Here is a 21,692-nt window from a genome sequence, read left to right as displayed (position 1 = left end):
CTGGAGGTGAAGTAGTCTTAGAAGTCACATTCGCACCCTAGCTGCTTGTGGCTTGGGTCTTTGCTTTCCGTTGTGTTTTGTTGGCCGTTCGGCCAGGTTTGTAATATATTGTATGGTTTGTAAATCTTTTGTACTCTGAACATTAGTATTTATATACGAAGATTAACTGTGATACTACAACTGTTATACTATGTGTATCGGCTACTTGATTTAGGGATTGAGATAAGAGATATAGAAGATCCCGGGTTCGGGGTCTTACACTCACCGTGGTTGTTGATGTTTCTGAGGCCCCCAACCCTCGTCGTTGTGTTCTGCTGAGTGCAGGTCATCTCCGTCGCCTAGTATTGGCCGACTGAAGTGATGTTGCGTGCCCTTGACGCCAATATGCTGCTGCTCTACTGCCCATGTTCACCGCCGTGCTCTAGCCTGTGATGCTCCTGAGGTCGTTGTTGTTGTAGCTCTGCTACCCAGCTCATGCTAATATGTTCATCCTCTGCCCCCACCGCATTTCATGTTGCCCTTAGTCCCCCAGTGCCATAGCTACTCCTCCCCCTATCAGATTTGCGTCTTCATTCTCTCCGATCCGACCCACGGGGAGCCTCGTAATATGGGGTGGCTTTGGGGTGACATGTGCTTGTGGTGACTTTGATGTTGGGTAGGGGTTGGGTGCCCCGGACAAAAGCCTTGCTCGGCATTTGGCCTAGGCTGACAATGGCGACGCCCTCGGGCACCGCTTCCTCCTTGGAGGCATTTGTCGAGAGTGCTCCTCCTCCTTCTTCGCTATGGGATCTTTCAGGTGAAAATCATGTTTGTGCCTGGATAGGCGACGGTGATGCTTGGGGCATTGTGTCTTCCCTAGAGGCATTGCTTTGAAAGATCCCACAATGTGTGGAGTCAGAGCTGCTGGGTCAGGGCATCCAACGAGCTTGGCAACAAAGACACGTGGTGACCATGAACGGAGACACGAGGTCATCAAGTCAGAGGCTGAGATCTGTTACGAGAAGTCAGAGCTACTTGGTCGCGACGTATGATGAGCTTGGCAACGATGAACCCTTGACGAACTCCGCGTGTGTTGTTTTATTTGTCAGGGTGCTCATGTCGTTGTGTTTCTTTCTGGTTGGTTCTAAATCAACCTGGCAGTTGTTAAAGTTTGTATGTCCAGTTTTCTTAATAAACAGGACCAACTTTCTACTTTTATAATAATATCAGCATCACTAATGTTGTACTTTAAAAAAAGAAATAGAGAAAGGAAAAAAAAAAGACGAAAGAGCTCTCCTAGTTCCTCTGCATTCGCCATTGCTTACCGGCTCCGGCTTCCCTTATTTTCGATATCAAGAGACAATCTGTTCAGTGGCTATCGGCAACACACCAACGTCACAATCACGATACCACGACATGTTTTCTTATTTTCTCCAGTCACATTACACAACCGATCATGCGTCTCTTGTATTTACCAATCAGATGCGCGCTTTTGGCTGACCGAGGAACGGGTAGTCCGTGTACCCCACGACGGGGTCCGGCGTGTAGAAGGTCTTCCGCACGTACCTGTTCAGCGCCGCGCCGCGCCGGAACCGCTCCACCAGGTCCGGGTTCGCGATGAACTGCCGCCCGTACGACACCAGGTCGGCGTTGCCGCTCTCCACGGCCTCCTGCCCGAGCTCCCGCGTGTACCCGCCGCTGCACATGAACACGCCGCGGTACGCGTCGCGCAGGGCGCGCATCAGGCGGCTCTCCTCCTCGGCGCTGCCGTGCTGGCCCGACTCCGTCTGCCCGTACGCCGTGTAACGCGGCTGCGTGACGTGGAGGTAGGCGAGCCGCCGCCCGGCCTCCTGCTGGAGGGCGTTGAGACGGTCCACCACGGCCAGGCCCAGTCGCAGGGGGTCTGAGTCGTAGGCGTCGAGGTGGTCGATGGCCGGTGACACCCGGACCGCGACACGGTCTGCCCCGATCGCCGAGACCACGGCGCGGGTAACCTCCAGTAGGAACCGGCAACGGTTGGAGAGTGAGCCACCGTATTCGTCAGTCCGGTCATTGATGCCGTCCTTGAGGAACTGATCGATGAGGTAGCCATGGGCACCGTGGATCTCAATGCCATCAAAACCTGCGAACCGATTTCATCTCCAGATGAGCAAATAGCAAACAGTGGGGATATTCTGATGGTCTATGGTTGGGGTCCAATGAGTAAAATTTGAGGATTTATGCATGTTTATTCTGATACCTGCTTCGATGGCGTTTATGGCGGCTTGACGGTATTGTTCAACTATTTCAGGTATCTCCAATGTGGCTAGGCGCCTCGGTGTTGGATACTTGCCATAGGAGCCATCAGGCATCAGTATCCTCCACCTCGATGAGATCGGCTTATCAGTCGAGGATATTGGATCTGCACCACCTGGCTGGTATACTGATCGATGAAAAAACATTTGTCAGCGTCTGAAGTGTTGGATTCCTATGTGTGGGATCAGTAAGTTGGGACCACAATCGAGACTATTCATGGTCACATAGGGTACTGCTACTGCATGACCCTGATAAAGTGAACCAAGAACATGTATGGTATTTGTTGACCGTTGGGCAAGGAGTATATGACCAACAAGGTGAAATACCGAAATTGCATATATTACAGAAAACACTACGATCCAACTATAGGTAGCGTGTGTAGACTGTAGTGCATAGACTGAAGATCATAGAAATGCGTCCTTCATTCCTTTGACTTCTCTCAGAGAAGAGATACAACTTAATGAAAAACTCATAATCATGTTACTACCCAGATTGAAAGTCCGAAACCTTTCCCTTCTTCCCACTGACCCAAATTAGACTATTCTCAAATTGTCAGCAAACGACAAATACATGAGACGACAACCTTTTCCAAATGTAACATGATTTCACAATGGTGGACTGAAAATTCATTCATAACATGTGGGAGAATTATTTAATCCTATTGCAAGAAATGTCTAGTGATTCAGTGCAAGCATACCTTGGTGAGAAGCTCGGCCTACATGCCACAGTTGGCAGAAAAAGATGCCTCCCTTGGCGTGAACAGCATCAACCACCTTTTTCCATGCATCAATCTGCTCTTGATTGTATATCCCAGGGACACGAGGAAACCTTATATAACAATGTTTTGTCCCTTAGTGTTCTGACCTCACGACATAAAAGTAACATGCTAAAAGTTCATCTGAAGTGGCCATTAGAATCTCTACAGAATAACACGGAGCTATAACATGACCATATAGCTTAGTGCTACTGTTACACAATGTGTAGGGTAATGGATCATACCGACCCCCTCCGCTCTTTTTTGTTACTGCTTTGCTTCCTAGATTGAGCAGCTGGGGGCAAGAAAAATCTTATCGGCAACAAAAATTTATCAAAGGTTAGCGATAAACAGGATTATTGGATTTATCGAAATTCTATCGGCGTTGAGCAAAAATTTTCGGACAAAATTGAAAAAAAAAAATAGGCTCAATTTCTCTAGAAAATCACATAGATTATATCCAAACCATTTGACATAAAAAATAATACATAAATGATGGGTCGGGAGAAGGCATCCGATTCCCCAATTTTCTACTAGCCCTGCTCCAGAGTTTGTCCTTCTGTTTTGCAGGAATCTCCAGTGGTTGAAGTATAAGTTAACACCTAACAGGGCAGGCCATTGAACCACCACCCACTAGCATACTAATACAAGTACAGCAAAGCCACATGACGAATGCTAGAAACCTAGAACAATTCCCACCGAATACCCATTGATTATCCACCCCAACCACCCCTTGCAAGAGCACCACCAGATCTAGCGAGCATCTTGCCATCAGAACGAATCGCACATGGATCACACGAAGGCGGGAGCATATAAAAGACTATAGAGTAGTATAGAGTGTGGTGTGTGCAGTAATCTAAGACCCCAGCACGGATCACGGAAGGCGTTGAACAAATCGATCACGGGAGATGGTAGAAAAGTAGACAGAAGCGCAGAGCAGCAAAGCCAGAGGGAGAGGGCGAAGTGACGAGATTACCCCGGGCCGGCGGGCGAGACGACGGTGCCCTCGGAGATGAGCAGGCCGCCCTCCGTGGACCGTTGCGCGTAGTACTCCGCCAGCGCGGGTCCCGGGACCGCGCCGGGCGCCCTGCATCTGGTCATCGGCGCCAGCACCACCCTGCAGGCGGGGCTCGTCAGGCCGGGCCTCCGGCGAGAAATTAAGAGGCGGAGAGAGCCGGGGCGGAAGCGACGCTCACCGGTGGGCAAGGCGGAAGCGGGGCGTCTGGTATGGCGACAAGAGAGACGGGCGCGGGTTCTGGTCCGGCGGCGGCGAGCGATCCATTCCGGTGGCCGTGTGGTGGATCCTGAGGGGGCGGGGGAGGGGGGGAGTGGGAAAAGCAGGGGGTGGCGAGAAGCCAATTATAGGAGGGAGGGAAGAATCGAGAGTGGGTGGGGTTCGAAAGCGAATCACGCGAGTGGGTGCACCAGAGCTGTGACTGCGATGGACGGTGGATGATGGTGGCGGATTTTTTTATTTTTATATTTTATAAATAGAAAATAATTGCAAAAATATATGTTCGTTTGAGAAACTGCCGTGCGACAAATTTAATATATATATATATCATCTTTCCAATGGACGACTCGTTAAAAAATGAAAATACAAAATTTTGATACTCTCAAGATGCTATAATCTAGCTTTAAAAAATTAACTCAAAAAGTTACTTATATAATGAGAAATAAAAAAGATAAATCGTATTGAACACAATAGTCTATTAACGGGACGATGGAATTTTTAGTTATGTAATTTTTTTCAAATGAACACTTATTTTTGCAATTTATTATTTTTAAAATATAAAAATAAAAAAGCTCGATGGTGGCGCGGGAGAAAGGGAAGGGGAACCGGAAAGGTGCAGTAGAGACAGGTGAGATTAGGAAATAATCTTATGAGGTTTGGTCTTATAAACTTAGACTAATTTATAGTGTGATATATAGTAAAAATTATCATAAGATTTATAACAAAGATAAAAAATCATATGTAATGACTAAAATTCATGGGACGAGTCTCATATATTATTTTCTAGCCAGGGCCGGCCCCAATTGACCGGTCGAATCCACGTGCGCAAAGAGGGTCCATTTCAGCATGTGGGTCGCATGTGTGACGGAGGGTGGCTGCTAGATCTACTAATATTCGTATATCTGACGCTGACAGGATGGGCCCTCCAGCATTAATTTCCACACGGCGCTGCTTCAGCTTATGTTTGGATAACCGTTACATCCCTACTGGCTTCAACCGTACGATGTAGTATCGAGATTACATTGTTGAAGCAAGCATGTTTGGTTTTGCCTGTTCCCTTTTATATTATGTTTGCAATTACAATAGTGGACCAAACAAAGCCTGAATGTGAGGTTTTGCTAAGTTCTGAAGGAGTTTGCAGAATATCTGTAAAAAAAAATTAGTACTATTCCCTGTTATATAAAACTAGAACACGATTGAATGAATTCGTCGCTAAAAACAGGCCATAGCCCGGCTGCAACTTTGATCCCCTTTTAAGTTCGGACGGAGTTTTGCAGAATATCTGTAAAAGAAAATTTTAGTATTGTTACCTGTTGTAGTATTTAAACCTAGAATCTCCTCTGTTGACTTGCCAAGGGTGACCAAATTTCCTCCTCCACAACCCTGCTACCTCACCCGACCAAGGTTCAAAAATTCATTTGGGACCTAAAAACCACCCCAGTGATTTTCCGATATTCATGAAAACCGGAAAATTGGTGGAAATTCAATGAAAATTTAAACAAATTCACTCATTCAAATTTACAATCGGAGGAAAAATTCGGGTGAACCGCCCATTTGGTAACCACTTAAATTCCATCGAAAACTTACCGCATTTCCCATATTTTGTTTGTGATTGAAAACCGCTCAAATTCCATAAAAAATTATTCAATTTTATCGAAAACCATCCGATTTTATCGAATTTCAATGAAGTTCAAGAAAAAACCAAAATATAGCTCAACTTTGTAAAATTGATAACTAATCCATTTGAGCTTCAAATCAAGTGAAACAATATTTTTTTGGTTTTCTTGTAACATAATCTACATGATAAAAGTATTTATATTCATGAAAAGGTTGTACATTTTCTGTGAGAAAATATATTCACTAAACATAATTAAATACATAGTTAATTCTTTGCTAATCCAAAAATCATAAAACCAATTTTTTTAGTCTTCTTACATGATCCTATGTCTTTTAAATATACATGAACTCATGAAATAGTTATTGAAACATGCAGGATTGTGTAAATGTGTTGTAACTAGATTAATTCATAACTAACCCATTACACCTCCAAAATTAGTGAAACCACTTTTATTAGTTTACTTATACTATTCTTTATGTAGGAAAAGTAATGGTAGACATGAAAAAGATAATTTTAGTGCAATTTCTTTATGCTTTTGAACTTTGTAAAAATCATGGAGAAATTAATAAAACTCTAAATGAAGTGAAACAAAATTGAAGATAGTCTTAAGATACGTTCTAAAAAGGAAAAATATGTTTTTGCATGTTAAACTTTTCCTTAACGTGATGGGCCAAATTATCATATTCATACGGCTCATTTCAATATTTTCTTTTTTTTTCAAACTTCTTCCATATAAAATATGATGCAAATGATACTATTTTTGAAAAAAAAAATCACAAATGTCTTAGAATTGTCTCTAATATTTTTAGAATTTTTTGTGATTTTTTTTAAAAATAATTTTTTAATTCAAATTTAAAAATCGATTGAATTTAGAATTCGGTGTGGACCTAATTGACCGGTTTTCGTGAATATTGAGCGGCTTTTGACGATTTTTCAAACCCTGCATCCGACTCGACCACTGTCGCCAGCCGGTGGTGGTGTCAAAGGCGTTTGTTCTGGCCACATCCCCCTCCCTTTGCGCCCTTTCTCCCTGATTTACGGTGGTTGCGACGAAGCTCGAAGTGGTGACAGCCAAAGATGACCAAATCCTATGCAGTGGCGGGTGGACCTATACAGCGGTAGTCAAATTGACGTGACGTGGTGGATCCTCTGCCATGGTTGTTAGCTCCATCACAGTGGTCTTCCCTCCATAGGTGTCGCCTTCCTGATCCACGTTGTGGCCAAGTTTGGCACGGCGGCAGCCCGACGCTTGTGGTTGGTGTACAGTGGCTCATGCCACCCATATCTTCGGCGATCCCATGGGCGCCTACATGTTGCTCGTGGCCACTATGTCACAAATTCTAAGGTGGTGACGGGTGTAGTGGACAGTGTGGGGGTTCCGGGCAAAAGCCTTGCGACGGCGATGCTCTTGGGCGTATTTCCCCTCCTTTAGAGGTATCAATGTGGTGCCCTTGCTTCTCCCACCCTTGGTGGGTTCTCTAAGTGAAAACCCATATCTCATGTCGGATAGAGCGATTATGGCGTCCTAATATCGTGCTCTCCTTAGAGACATCACTTTGGAGTTCCTACCATTATCATTGGAGTTCGCTTGGAGAGAAGATACTCAAATAAAGCTCAAGGGTTTCTCAGTCGGGTCGTTGGTTGTGCTGAGTGGTTGCCTGTTATTGTTCGATGGTGATAGTTGAATGTGTGCAGCTTTAGAGCCAGTTTCTGACAAGTCTTTGAGGCTTTGCTAGGTTGTGGATGCTTGTGAACTACTTTAGTTGTTAAGGATTATTTGATATCCTCTCAATCCGTGGTGTAAGGTAGTAGATGTTAGTGCATCAAGCAAGCATTTGAGTGGGGTGGTTTTGAACTGTAGATCTGGGTTTGGGACCTAATGTTGCTTTGTGCACACATACTTTTAGTATTTTTTTTCTCTTTCTTTTTTTACCTTTCCTTTTTTTAATTGATTGGTGCATCTGCATTTAGCATGGTGCAGAGGCTGAAACAATATTTCATCTAGAAATAAAACTTACTTTATCTTAAAAAATAGTGTTTGATTTTTTTTACTTTATCATCTAAAAATAACATTTGCAATTATTTTATTTTCAAAATATAAAAATAAAAAAGCTCGATAGCAGCGCAGGAGAGATGGGGAAGGGGAACGGGGAAGGCGCATTGGAGACAGGCGAGGGTCGGCCCCACTTGACCCATCGTCTTGGTTGGTTAGGCGCATCAAGTCCATGTGCGCAAAGAGGGTCGATTTCAGCATGTGGGTCGCATGGGTGAGCAAGGGTAGCTGCTAGATCTACTAATATTAGTAGATTTGACATTGCCGGGATGGGCTTGAAATCCTCCGGAATTAATTTCCACACGGCGCCGCTTCAACTTATGTTTGGATAACAGTTCCATCCCGTAGATTGGCTAGCTTCAACCGTACGATGTAGTATCAAAATTGCATTGTTGATGCAAGCATATTTGGTTCCACCTGTTCCCTTTAGATTATGTTTGTATTTTGATTATGTTTGCTATGGGTCTGTAATGAATCATTATTCATGAAGACATGGACTAAATCCTGATAATGCTTTTGTCTTTTATTATATCGTCATAAAGCCGTGGCAATCATCTGTGTGTTCTGTTGCTTTGTTTTTGTCATGAACCATGTCTACTTTTGGTTGTGTATACTAGTTCCTAATCCTTCCCATTTGTTACATTGCGTTCCTATGCTAGAAAACCCACAACTTGGTTGGTTGCCAACTGCTCGGGCTTGCAATGGAGTTATTTATGTTCCAAGGCGGGCACGTGCTCCTCATATCATCTGTTAAATCCTAAATAACAAAGCTGGAATTGCCAAATAAATTATGTGCATCCGAGAGTTTCAGTGGAGTTGTTTGTCTTTTGATTTATGAATTCATGTATCGCTTCTCATACTGTCTGCTATATTCCTAAGTTGAAAAGTATGCTAGAGCTTACTAGAAAAATAATGCGCATCCACAAAAATTCCATCAATTTTTTCATTGTTGGAGGACATGGTGAATTCTGAAACTTCTTTCAGATGCAAACTGCCCTTTGAGGTCCGGTACAATCTCAGGGTGATCCAAACTGGAGTAATAATATTTTCTATACGACGAGGATACAAGGCAAGTTATTCTGGTTGACTTTGGGGTTGCTTGCGATTTTGCAAAAGTTTTGTCGATCACTAGGTGACTATCTGCGAATGGTAAGCATAATCCTTATTTCCATTAGAAACAAAAAGGAACTCAACACGGACTTGCTGAGGTCGACAAGCAGTTGGTTAAGCAATTTGAAATGTAATCATATCAAAATAGTGAAACACGGGTAGGAGCCGGTGGCAAAGCTCTGAGGTGAGTGCCGAGCCGGCGTAGGATTGAATCTTACGTCCTGCACGATTCTCCGATAAGAATCTTAAAAAAACCGGATAAAGAGACCCAAATCTAAAAAAAAATAAAAATAGTGAAACACGGGTCTGCTTGCCATCGTTCCCACTCTCTTTTTGGTCTCGCGTGAGTGGATGCTCAGTTGTACGTGTGAATTATTCGCAACAACATCCGAGCTCCAAGAATATGTATCTGCTGGTTCCGATTTTGGCAACCCTAAATATTGTATTCTCACATATCTCTTTGCATTCCTTTCTTCACCTGTCTATATCTTAGACATGGAGGAACAATAATCTCGATTGGCATTAAAATACTTTTCTTTCTCAGGAAGCAGCATTGTAAAAAAAAAAATTGATAGCTTTGAGAAAAGGAAGATTGTGTGTTGGGATTCACTTTTTAATGTTTACTACAAGTATTAATGCTATAAAAAAATCACCAAAAAAGTTTCAGCTAATTCTAATTTCCAATGAGGATCTTTTCTGGAAATGGCAGTTTTGATAATATGTTGGTCGATATTCATTCATGTGCTTCCTCTTATTATTGCCTCCATCGCAATGCACAGGCAATCACATCAATATGGAATTCTAGGCTTGGTCTTGTGGGTTGTGTGGCCCGGCCCAATAAGCTCCTCATCGCCTCGTTGAGACACTAACTTTTTATTTTTATATTTTTATATAAAAAATTACAAAAATAGATATATATTTTGAAAATTTACAAAAAATAGACATCCATTTTGAAAATTACATATCTAGACCGCCCATTGGAACAGATGACAAGTTTAAAATATAAACATGTCGCCTTTCGGACAAACAACATATTAAAAAAATAAAAATACAATATTTCAATGCTATCAAAATTCATAACACAATTGAAATAGTTATGGAACATAGCATTTTTTATTTTTAAATACGTCACCCGACGGCAAGAGCCTATATATATGTGATTTTAAAAATGAACGTATATTTCTATAATTTTTTCTATTCAAGAAATATAAAAATATAAAAATTCTCCGAGACGCAACCTTAGTCGAGTCAGATTGCAGCGCCGTCCGAAGCCGCGTCTAGCTACGACTCCGACGGGGTTAACGATTCCGAGTCGGCTTCGAATCGGCCGCGGTATATGTGTTGAGGCCCCAGGGCTTCCGGCCACCCGCTGCAGAGGTCGACCGCATCGGACACTTGCGCAGTGAAATCGCCCTTCGCTCGCCACCGTTGCCGCCGCGACCACCTTCCGGCCCATGGACGTGGCATTCTCCCGGATGACGCCGGGTTGCCCACCATTCCTCCACGGCCCATCACGCCTGTCGCGAGCGGCTGGTGCCATGCCGCTGCCACCGCCGCCGCTCCTCGCCGAGGAGGATGTCCAGCCGACGCTCTTCTCCGAGGACGGCACCCAGCTCCAGGTGCTGCTGTTCTCCGAGAATAACGTACAGATCCATGCGCCGCTTTTCTCCTTGGACGACCTCCAGGCGCCGTTGTCCGAGGACGACGTCCAGCGCCTGGCGCCGTTGTTCTGCGAGGAAGAAATCCTGGCGCTAATGCCACAGCCGTCGCTGAACTCCGGCACACCATGCTCCGACAGCCACGGCAGCAAGAAAAGGAAGTCCCCACCGGGGCCGTCTTCAGTAGAGGACGATGACGACAAGGAGGAAGCCAAGCCGTTGTCGTTGCCCCCGCCGCCCCCACCTCCGGCCAAGAGAGCCAGAACGAAGAGCAAGAGAGGGCGCCAAGATGCCGGTGCGAAACGGCGACGGCTCCGAGCCTGGCACAGGTCGATCGCGACGCGCGTCTTGAGGCGGCAGTTCCGCGCCCCCGAGCCCTCGCGCGGCCGGACGGCCATGCGGTGCCAGTGCGTCGAGCTCGCGCTGGCGGGCGACCCCCGCGGCCTCTGCGCGCTGCACCAGGACGCGCCCGCGGACCGGGCGTGGATGCTCAAAGCGCAGGGCCACGTCCCACTCGTCGGCGGCCCCGGCGAGGTCCTGGTGCCCACAATGTCCGCCGGGGACAGCAGGGTGACGGTGAGGCAGTACGCGCGGTGGCGTCGCAGCGTGTGGATGCACACCCGCTTCTACGTGCAGCGCGCCGCGGATATGGGCCGGGCTGGCGTTGGCCGCTGAGCAGCCAGACGACGACTGGACGATGGCTGGCTGCTAGAGCCACGAACGATCGACGGGCGCCAATAGGGGGTGGTCGGTAACTCAATATGGTTTCGACTTGATGCCTCATTTGCCCGCGATCGGGGGGCATGGTGAAGCCGAAACCTAACCGCCAATTCGACCTCTACTGCAAATCGTGTATTTATATTGTGGACTCTGGAGGCATATGACATACTGTATGTAGCAGGTGATGTGAATTTGCATTCTTACTGGAAAACTGAGTGAATATGTATTTCTTGATACTAACAGTTCATCCAATCACATAAAGAGGTGAGATATTCGTAGTCATCCCCCAACTATCTATATTCACATTGTAGTAATACTCCTATTCATAGAAACATTTTAAGGATAATCCTGAGATACTATAGTCATTACATTGTTACAATCTCTATCCTCCAGGATTGTACACATGTCGGTCGGTCATTCGGGACATGGGATGTCTACCTCGAGTAGCCCTCCAGTCTCGTCCCTTCGAGCCCTTCGTTTCTAGTCGACGCCTTCTACGGTCTCCATCCTCGTGGTCAAGATGTTGACTTTCGGGCCATTCACTTCACCCTAGATTACTCTTCAGGCCTCACCGATATATACGGTGATTCTGATGCTTCGGGCCTCTCACTTCGTGTCGACTGCCCCTTTGGTTTCAAATCTACAAAACAGCTTCACTATTGTGTTAGCCCTATCAGTTACTTCCTATCTATGGTTGGCTGAGTCCGGCCAAAGTCAATTAGGAGGGCTAGCGTGATACCCATTCCCCCAACACTGGTTTTGGAGCGTGTCAAACTCAATCACACCTTGTTCTGCTGAGAGCTGTACGTTGCAACTGAGAAAAAACTGTATAACGATATACTACATCTGAAGGTAAACCATCTGTCTGCCTTCGGATCCGCATGCGTGTACACCATGTGAGTATCTGACGCTTTGTCGCATGGTCTCCACCCCCTGACGAATGCAAGTTGTCTGAAGTATCTTCTGAACTTCTGAACTGAATCAGAAACCTGCTGAGGCTTAATTCAAACTTACTGAGAATAATTGCGAGTTGCTTGCTACTCTCTGCATACGCCCAACCCAACAATCTGAAACTTTCAGGAATACTGCTGAAATTTGTTAAATATGCTTGATCTCTGAATCCCAGCATCTCAAACCATCCAAAGCCTATCTGAAACCTCCTATCCTGCTGCAACATTGTAAGCAGGTCCCGTTCCGATTCTTTGATATAGTTAGCAGGAGCAAGTGCGAACTTTAGTGTAAGATTAGCGAACAGTATGTAGTGCTTCTTTGATATAGTTAGGCCTCTGCATTTGGAATTCATGCACGCAATTTCTATTGGAAGCTTCTTCTGAAACGGAGAGGATCACCCCAGCTTCATTTATGAAAGTGAACAAGTACAAAAGGTTCGGGCTAACACGAAAGGAAACCGGGGCGTTGAGAAGACGAGAGCCTCTCCTTTCCCCTGCTACCGGACAGTTCAGAGCAGCGACCGGACAGCGATGTCGGCAAAGGAGCTCTCCGGCACCATGTTTCTTCGGTTCCCCTCCTCTCTAGCATCCTCTCCGGCACCGGGAGGTGGAGGGGAACCGGGTCTTGGTAGCCGGAGTATAGTTTAGCCTTATTTCGTAATTTCTGTTATCATCTGGGGTGTCTTTGTAAGGAAAGCTTTGTAATCCTGTTTATGAATATATAAAATGCTTCCCGGTTTATAAAAAAAAAACTAAAGGAAACCGGAGAGATTGCAAGCACACCTCAAATACCGGGTCTGGTATTTGTTGGAACAGTGTTTCCCCGTAACGCGGCTCGCTCGGGAAGTTGAGCCGTGCGGCGCGGACACGTATCCTCTGTCTTTACTTCACAAAGTCACCAAAACATACAGTAATATGAGTTTGGTAAACAATACCGTACAATTATTTATTGTAACAATTTACTGTAGTTTACTTGTAGTACGATTTATTTACTGTAGTATCATACTAGATTATTTTATAACTAACCTATCACACCTTCAACATTAGTGAAACCACCTTTATTAATTTACTTATACTATAATTTATATAGGAAAAATAATGGTAGACATAAAAATATTAATTACAGTATTATTTCTTAACATATTCACTTTATACTTGTGAACTTTGTAAAAATTATGAAAAAATTAATAAAAGTCTAAATGAAATGAAACTAATTTTAAAAATCCTCTTAAGATACTTAAAAAATATGTATTTATATGTTAAGATTTTTTTAATATAAGTTAATAAATAAATTGCATATTTTAACTTTTTTTTAAACTTTCTTCCTATAAAATATGACATTATTTTTAAAAATATTTTCGCAGAAGATCTTAGAATTATCTCTAGTTTTTTAGGATATTCTTTTTTTATTTTTTTTATTTTTTGAATTTTTTAAATTCAAATTCGAAAACTGGTCGGTTTCTATTATCAATATGGAGGGGTAAGATCGGTTACCGTAATTTTCGTGCGGTAATCGTTGATAAGTTAAACCCTGAGAGGAGCACGGTCTCCTAGGTGACATCAAGTTGCCATGGCAGTGCCGATTGCAGTACTCGTGTTGAAATGTAAATGAATTATTTGTCTTTTTTACCAGTTTAGTTTTTTATAAACTGGATAGTATATGTAGCTTAATATGTAATTAGAGCTGTGAAGTCTCACGTTCTAGTCTTGGCTGGCATGCCGGAAGATGGGGGATTTGCAGAGACGTTCAGGCAGAAATTGAGGATTTTGGAAGGGGATTGGTACAATACTGGATCGTTGGAGAGAGAGGAGCGGTGCTACTCAGCAGGCAACTAGGCTGTTCTTCTCTTTGTGGTCACATGGGCTGGGGGTGTTCGGTTTACCCGACCAGCAGTTATTTCTCTTCAGTCCAGTTGACGGACTTGGAGAACGAGCACATAGTTTAGTGGTTAGGTGCGACATTGCTCGTCTCATCTATGCGGGTTCGATTTCTAGGGTTGTTCCGGATCTCTCATCAGAGATTTATTCCTATATATATATGCACTTGTTGATCCGGATCTCTCATCAGAGATTTACTCCTATATATATATGCACTTTCAACGTGTATAGACGTGTAAGAGTATGTGCATGTGGTGTGAATATAGAGCGCGTGAGTAGTGTAAGTCCTCTTTAACCTTAAAAAAATTGATGGATTTTTATTGATGGGTAGTAAATGGCTTTAAATGTCAAAGTTCAAACCAACAAAGGGACGGAGATAGTCTTAAAAAGAGTGGATTGAATGCAAAAGTTTCCTTCTTTTTTATTGTGTGAAGAACTAATTACTAGCTAACTACTACTCTTTTCCTTAAAAAAAGCTAAGTACTACTCTCTATAGTCGCAAATAACTACGTTTTGGAATTAACATGGTCATCAGAACGTAATTATAATATCACATTGATTTAATTGTCTGAGTTCAATAAAAACTTCCTTTATCGAAAAATTAGAACGTATATTTGAACACTAATTTCTATTCTATTCTATTTATAAATAAAAACATCACAACGTATATTTGAACGTCCATGAAATCATTTTGCAGTGCTTGCATTATGTAGCTAGGGACCCGCCGCACATGCGATTAGCAGTTGATCCATTTCAGCGGCGGAGCTAGAAAACGAGCTGTGGGTGTCCACAAATTTAATAACATAATTAATCATGTACAATTAGAATGATACTATATAAATTTATATTTAATATTAAACTACTCACTAGTGATATCTAAGATTTTTAGTGTCCAGCATACCATAAACACCTCTAGCTCTGCAAATGATCCATTTTTACCGCATATAATATACTATCATAGAATTATTGATAACAAATGGTGTGTCGCAGATAGTTTTTTTTGACCTATCATTGATAAAATATCCTTAGACGGTTGTTAAGAAAAAAATGCATATATAACAAGATAGTGGTCACGGTGTGACTGAACTCAATTAACGATTTTCATAAATCCATCTGTTTGTATCGTACACATACCATTTGTGATATTGTCATAGATGGTTTCTTATTAGATCCTTCTGTATCTATGTATTAGATACAGACAGATTTTATAAAAAATATCTCTATTTAAAGACACGTGAACTATTTTAAATTTGATTGTTCGTCTTCCCTGCCTTTTTCAGCTTCACACTGACAAAATTCGCTCATCTTCCCAGGCTCTTTAACTTTCCACACACAACTTCTCATCTCCCCTCAATATAAAGTGACGATAAGGTGTTCTTCTTTCTCACTCGTCATATCTAAGTGATCTACTACACTGAGAAGTATCCTCACTCGCCATCAGTATTGGAGAAGCAAAATCTCGGCGGGGGCTAAATCCTTTTCACTGTATCGAGGAGATTATCATATGATTCTCATCACAGTTTAGTTAGATTTTGTTAAGTTTTCATTGCTTTGATCTGTGTAACTGAAGGTAGAGCCTTATTTCCATCGTAGATCTATAATGGTGTAGTTCACAATAATCAGGAGATAACATGATGGGGTTGTCCCTATGACGGCTTCAACAACGTAGATGCTTGGCATCAACTTCGGTCAAGTGGACTTCTTCTTCACTGTTGTGAAGGCCTCGCAGTCGACCCTGCGTATGCTGTCAACTGCGTTCTCCATTCTGTTTTTTTTAATGCAAATTTCTCCATTGTTGTTTGTCACAATGAAGATATTTTTCGTCAACTGCAAGATATGCTTGAACGGTTATTTTTGCTGAACCATGATTGACAGTTTAGCAGCAACATAGTCTAGTTTTAGCTCATGTGTGAGACAATTAAGTGCAGCCAAATCCGAATGATTGCGAGCTGCTCATTGAAGATGATGATTGGATTGATATTGTGCTGAAACACAGAAGGCTGAGATGATGTCTATCGTCTCATCTTTTTGAAAGATGACGCCGATTGACCCAAGTTTGTCGATTACTTTTCGTCTATCTGGAAGACAATGTTACCATGATGTCAACTATTTTATCTTTTTGAAAGACGGCTTCGATGGACCAATGATGTATAGCTAGGTTTGTATTTAGCTAGCTAGATTTATATGTTCTCAACAATATGTGATGTACATCTGTTTAATATTCTTAACATTTGTCATATATAAGGTCTTGTTTGACAAAACTTTAGCTCTATTTTTTTTTTAGCTGATCATCTCTAGCTCTAAATTTTTTTAGAGTTAACGCTGTGGGTAGATTGATGGTGTTTGATTGTGTCATATTATTTTTATTTTGGAATAAAAATATTAGTTTTAGTTTGTTCTATAAACTCTAACTCTTGCATGTATCTCGCAGCTGGAGCTCTGGTAAACAGGATTTAAATAAATTGTATTCTAAATATTGTGTGATCGATATTATGAATAATATATTATCGTGTTGTTTAATTTGTGAATCATGAAGTATGTATCTGTGTGACTATTTTCCTATATAAGCTAATTTTTTTCGTAGCTGCGCAGACAGGTTTAAACAAAACCCGTCTATAATTCTTATTACGCACAAACGGTTTTACAGAAAAATTATCTATGTGTAACTCTATGACAAACGATTCTGAAACTGTCTGTAACAAGATCGATATTACATGTACTTTTACAGAGATGGAACATATAATTATTTATGATAGTATTTAAAATTCGTCTGTAATAATCTATTCTGAGGTAGTAATATGTCGCAGGTATGTGATCGCTGCAACTGAGTTTTTCTTTTATCTATGAATTGATCTGCAAATTTTAGGAGCGTCGTGTCGGGAAATATGCTCTTCAGATTTTGCTGATTGCTCGCGCGATCCAGTAAGACCGTTTTGTCAAAGATCATCGCTGGCCTGGCCACCTCTGAAGGTTCGGTGAGGGCATGATTGCCGAAAAGTGCACTTAATTATCCATTTAAATACAAACTGTAGGTAATTATAAGTGACCGCACCGACAGTTGTGGAAGGCAGTTCAAGATTTGTTGTACTCCCTCCACGGTTTGGACAGCCATGGAAGGCAGTTTTCACACCGACACAATCTCAAAACATCACTTTAACTATTATTTTTTATTACAATATATTTATAAAATAAATCAAAATTACATATTATTATAAAATATTTTTTCAAAAAAAATATACCTTTACCATTTTCAAATATTCAAACTCAATATAAAAAACAATTTATAATCAAGTTTATAATAATTGGCTTTACACAACTTAAAATAGTAATTATTTGTGACCGGAAGGAGCTAGTATAGGTTGATATAGTACCACTATAACTTTTTTGGCAGTACTACTACCGGTACTACTTATTTCACGTTAGTCATTAATATCTCCAAAACATGCAATCACTATGTTGAAATTTCTTGATTTTGTTAGAGGCTACCTCAGTTTGTTTTGTATGTCTCCGAAATTTACTGCTTCGCGCATTTTCGTTCCAGATATACTCCATCCTTTCAGTAATGTTTGTCTACAGTCTTTTAAACATTTTCACACCATTAAAAAAAGTAAAAGGGCGGCGGTATCCTTTTTCGAACAAACAGTTGAAATACTACCATAACTATAGCATAATTTACCGAAGTTTTTCCTTAGCCGACAAATCTTTCGAAATAGTGATTTGATCAAACATCACCTGTTGTCATCGTGAAAAAATCACCTGTTCTCACACACAAGCAGAGTTTGTCATGGTTATCCATGGAGCAAAGTATACAAATAACAAATGATTAACTGGCTAGCTTCTACCAGATAATTCGTTGTATTTTTTTGTCCCTTTCGTCCTTTTTGTATTTTAGTTATTATTATATATAATCAGTAGGGATACGCCGCTCCTGTTCAATCAAAATATTGTCTTGTGGGCTATCAACCCTGGTCATGTCTAGAAATTGCAGATCTTTAAAAATTAGAACAAAATTTTTTAGTATTTTTGAGTATTTAAACGGATTCAAATGAAGGAGTGTCCAACCGTAGAATTATAGACATCGTCGATTGTTATAATTTTTATATAAATATCATCCCCATCCGTGAGGATATAAAAAAGTTATGATTTTTTTTTTAAATATCATCTATGGGATTGTTATGTCAATAAATCCCTGCAGCATTACTTGTCGATACATCAATGTCAATAGGCTATTTGATTGTTGATAAGGAACTAGTCGGCAATTGAAGTACCGATTGACACGTATATTTGCATTTTTCAATTTTAAATTATATATTTTTCCCAATTTTCAATAAATTAATATTTTAAAAAAATCTACGGAAGGCTGCCTTCTAACCGAAAATAGTCGGCAGGGGCACTTTGGACAACCCACCCCAGCGGCACCCATGCAGTGTGTGAGAGAGAGAGCAAAGTAGCCTTTAAAGAAAGCGAGCTCGCAGCGGATTGAACGGAAGAAGAGACACACTACTGTGCATAGCCAGTTCCACCCTTCTCCGGCACTCCAAGCCGAGCTCTCGCGCGCGCGAGCTCCCAGATCCCAAAGAGCGCAACGCGACGCATTTGCTCCCGCGCGCGCGGCGGCGGAGGAAGGATGGCGATCTCCGCGCGGCCGCTCCTGGCCGCCCTGCTGCTGCTGCTGCCGGCGCTCCTCCTCTCGGCCGTCTCTGCCGCCGACAGCAAGGGTACTGCTTCTGCTCTCACTATCCCGTTCCTTATCGCTGCCGCGTGCTGCACCTCGTGCGTTCGTTCTCGTGTATGCTGTGGTCCAATTTGGGACCGGTGTGCACTGTGTTGTGCGCTGGTGTTTGGATCTTTGGATCTGGGTGTTTCGGATGAGTAGCTCGGATGGGAATCTCGGGGGCGGGGTGGGTTGATGGGGGGAGACGGCGGGCTCTGCGCCATTGGGTTACGGAGATCACCGTTGTGAGCCTGTGATAGTGTTCACCGAACCATGGTTCTCTCTTCTTGTCTTGTCATCGAGGATAGCTTCCTTATATGGACAACTGACTTAATTGCTTCCCTGAATGAGCAAATATTGAGCTGAATCCTGGGGAATTTTGTGTAGTTTGGCATATGTTGTATGAGACCGTGATAAATGGTTTACTTCCTTCGGCATCCTTGGCCAATTCATATGTTAAATTCGCAAAAAAAAAGTAAGGTTGTAGGAACAGGAGATGAAATTATATGCGTATTTGGTGAGTCGTGATGAGTCAAATTGCAAGGACTGCCAGAAGAGGCTGGTGACTTTTCCAATTTCTGTTTCGAGATATCTTGAAGTACCCTGATTGGTTATATTGATAGTGTGTGTGTTGGGGGGGGGGGGGTCTTTGGTGGCTACTCTCACTCATCTACGCATGACTAACCGTTACTTTTTTGGGGGGAGTTCGACATGCGGAAATGCTGCTTGATTAATGTGATGGCAATAACAGATCTATATAGTTTACTTATGTTGCAGGCATGGAATATTTAGCATTAGGATATTTATGAGAATAAATAGTTTAATATTGTGCCCAAGATATTAGTTGCGGCTATCTTTCTCAAAATAAATCGATAGCCTAGTATGACCAAGAAGTGGAATATGCCATAGAATACAGGCTTGATATCAAAATAATCAACTTGCATTGTCATGGTCCTAGGCTCCTAGCTTCCATACATCTGGGATTCTGGGTCATTGCAGCTAGAATTCGTGATAATCTGCTTATTGTTTTACGAGGAACAATATATATAGCCAGGAAGTGTTTTTGGCAACATCACCATGACACCATCAATTTTGATCTATCATAATGAATGTAAGGGTCTGGCTGTACTACATTTAACTCTCATACGCAACAGACCGTGTGGTTCTTTACCTCACCCAGTATTACGTCCAAACCTGCTGCACAACTGGATGTTTTCATCCTGATTATTCGTGTTTTTCTCTCTAGAACCTTAGTTTCCAACGTGTACCTATTTGAATAAACATTTTTTAGTTAGCTTTGTTTTTTCGGTTGGCTATTTTTTTCGTTTGATCCATGTGAAAATAATTATTTCTCTTAAGGATTAGTTTTTAGTGGTCTACTGCATTAGTTTCTTCTCGTCCATGCAACTTTCTCAATAATGTTACAATTCTCTGAGACCTATTTGTTCAGTGCCTACCATATGCTAGACTGCTACATAAGGTTTGTTGAATTAATAGGCCTCCAATCTTCCATAGACCTTGGCTATGATTATTTTATGTTTTAAGTAAGCTCAAGCATTTAGTGCATTTGCTGATTTCTATATATTTGTGATTTCCTCGTTATCTAGGATGCATTTACATTTTCTCTTCCTCTGGAACCGGGAATTTTTTTCCCCTCCTATATCATGCTCAAATTATCTCCTTTCTAGACAACCCTGCCGATCAGCTCGTGGCATTGGTCAACAGCAACCGTACTGCCAGCAAGGCTTCTTCTGTTGCGGATAATCAAGGTCTGGGATGCATTGCTCTGCAGTACATCAAAGCATATGAAGGTCAATGCAAACAGGTGAGCGTCAAGAAGCCTATGGAGTCCAGTTTCACCGACACATTCGCCCCGAACTGTGGCGTCCAAGCCACAACTCTTTCCAAGATTACCGGGAGGCTTGTGGCGTGCCAGTCCAACTACGCATCTCCAGCTGAGATCTTCGACATCCTGATTAATGATGCGAAGGACCTTCAGGTATTGCATAGCAAGAACCACACGGAAGTGGGAGCAGCTGTCAGTGGCACTGATGGCGGCGGGCCGTACTTCTGGTGTGTTCTGTTTAGCGATGGGAAGCCAAGTACCAGCTTTAAGGTGGATGGCGAAGTGCCCAAGACCGCCCATCCGGGATGCTTCAGTGGCAACAATGACGACTGCATGGGTGCCAAGAATGGTGCCATTTCAACCAATGTGGGTACATCGAGGCTGGTGGCAGCCCTTCTTTTTGCCATAGCTTGTGCTTTTGCTCTGTGAGCTTGAGCAGGGATGCTGTGTTGTGCATCTTCTTTTGCTTTGTGAGAACAAGCAGAATACCTTGTTTCATTGTCTCGCAATTCTTTTGCTTATTTGAGCAGACGAGCTTTGTAAGAACTAAGGATCATCATTCATTTATTGAGCATTTGGAATTAAGCTGTTCAGACTGTTCGTCTAAGTAATTCTGCGTGTACTCTTTTGGAAGTTCTCTGTTACTTAGAGCCTTTTGGGCCAATCTGATTGTCCCTCGAATGCAATTTCTGTTGCAAATGCTCCGCTGTTGTGTTAACAATAAATATGGAACTTGAACTGATGAGAACATAAAGGAACTTTGAGGAATTTGTTTTTTGAGTTTGCTTTGTACAAATGAAATCCTTTGAGAAATATCAGTTCTTGAACATACGCTTTCATGGATACCTCATCCAACATCCAGCATGTTGTATGAAGTGAGAAT

The 21,692-nt window shown here is 42.4% G+C and overlaps 2 protein-coding genes across 3 annotated transcripts; one reads left to right on the top strand and one right to left on the bottom strand.

The window, feature by feature from the left end:
- Positions 1–1,241: 1,241 nt before the first annotated feature.
- Positions 1,242–4,377, bottom strand: LOC133895387 (12-oxophytodienoate reductase 7-like). 2 transcript variants are annotated; one of them, XM_062335676.1, is made up of 5 exons: positions 4,225–4,377; positions 4,005–4,145; positions 2,972–3,102; positions 2,219–2,401; positions 1,242–2,101 (listed from the first exon to the last, which is right to left on the bottom strand). In XM_062335676.1, exons 1-5 carry the CDS (start codon positions 4,308–4,310, stop codon positions 1,458–1,460), a joined length of 1,185 nt encoding a protein of 394 aa, XP_062191660.1. In that variant the 5' UTR covers positions 4,311–4,377; the 3' UTR covers positions 1,242–1,457. The 2 variants fall into 2 exon arrangements, with proteins under 2 accessions (XP_062191660.1, XP_062191661.1); XM_062335677.1 differs by lacking the exon at positions 4,005–4,145 and having other exon boundaries at positions 4,225–4,364.
- Positions 4,378–18,719: 14,342 nt separating this feature from the next.
- LOC133896361 (uncharacterized) lies at positions 18,720–21,402 on the top strand. Its single transcript, XM_062336950.1, has 2 exons — positions 18,720–18,967; positions 20,652–21,402. Exons 1-2 carry the CDS (start codon positions 18,877–18,879, stop codon positions 21,236–21,238), a joined length of 678 nt encoding a protein of 225 aa, XP_062192934.1. The 5' UTR covers positions 18,720–18,876; the 3' UTR covers positions 21,239–21,402.
- Positions 21,403–21,692: the final 290 nt, after the last annotated feature.

The sequence above is a fragment of the Phragmites australis genome, chromosome 16, assembly GCF_958298935.1.
Source record: "Phragmites australis chromosome 16, lpPhrAust1.1, whole genome shotgun sequence".
Taxonomy (NCBI): Eukaryota; Viridiplantae; Streptophyta; class Magnoliopsida; order Poales; family Poaceae; genus Phragmites; species Phragmites australis.
This window is presented reverse-complemented; position numbering and strand designations above follow the sequence as displayed.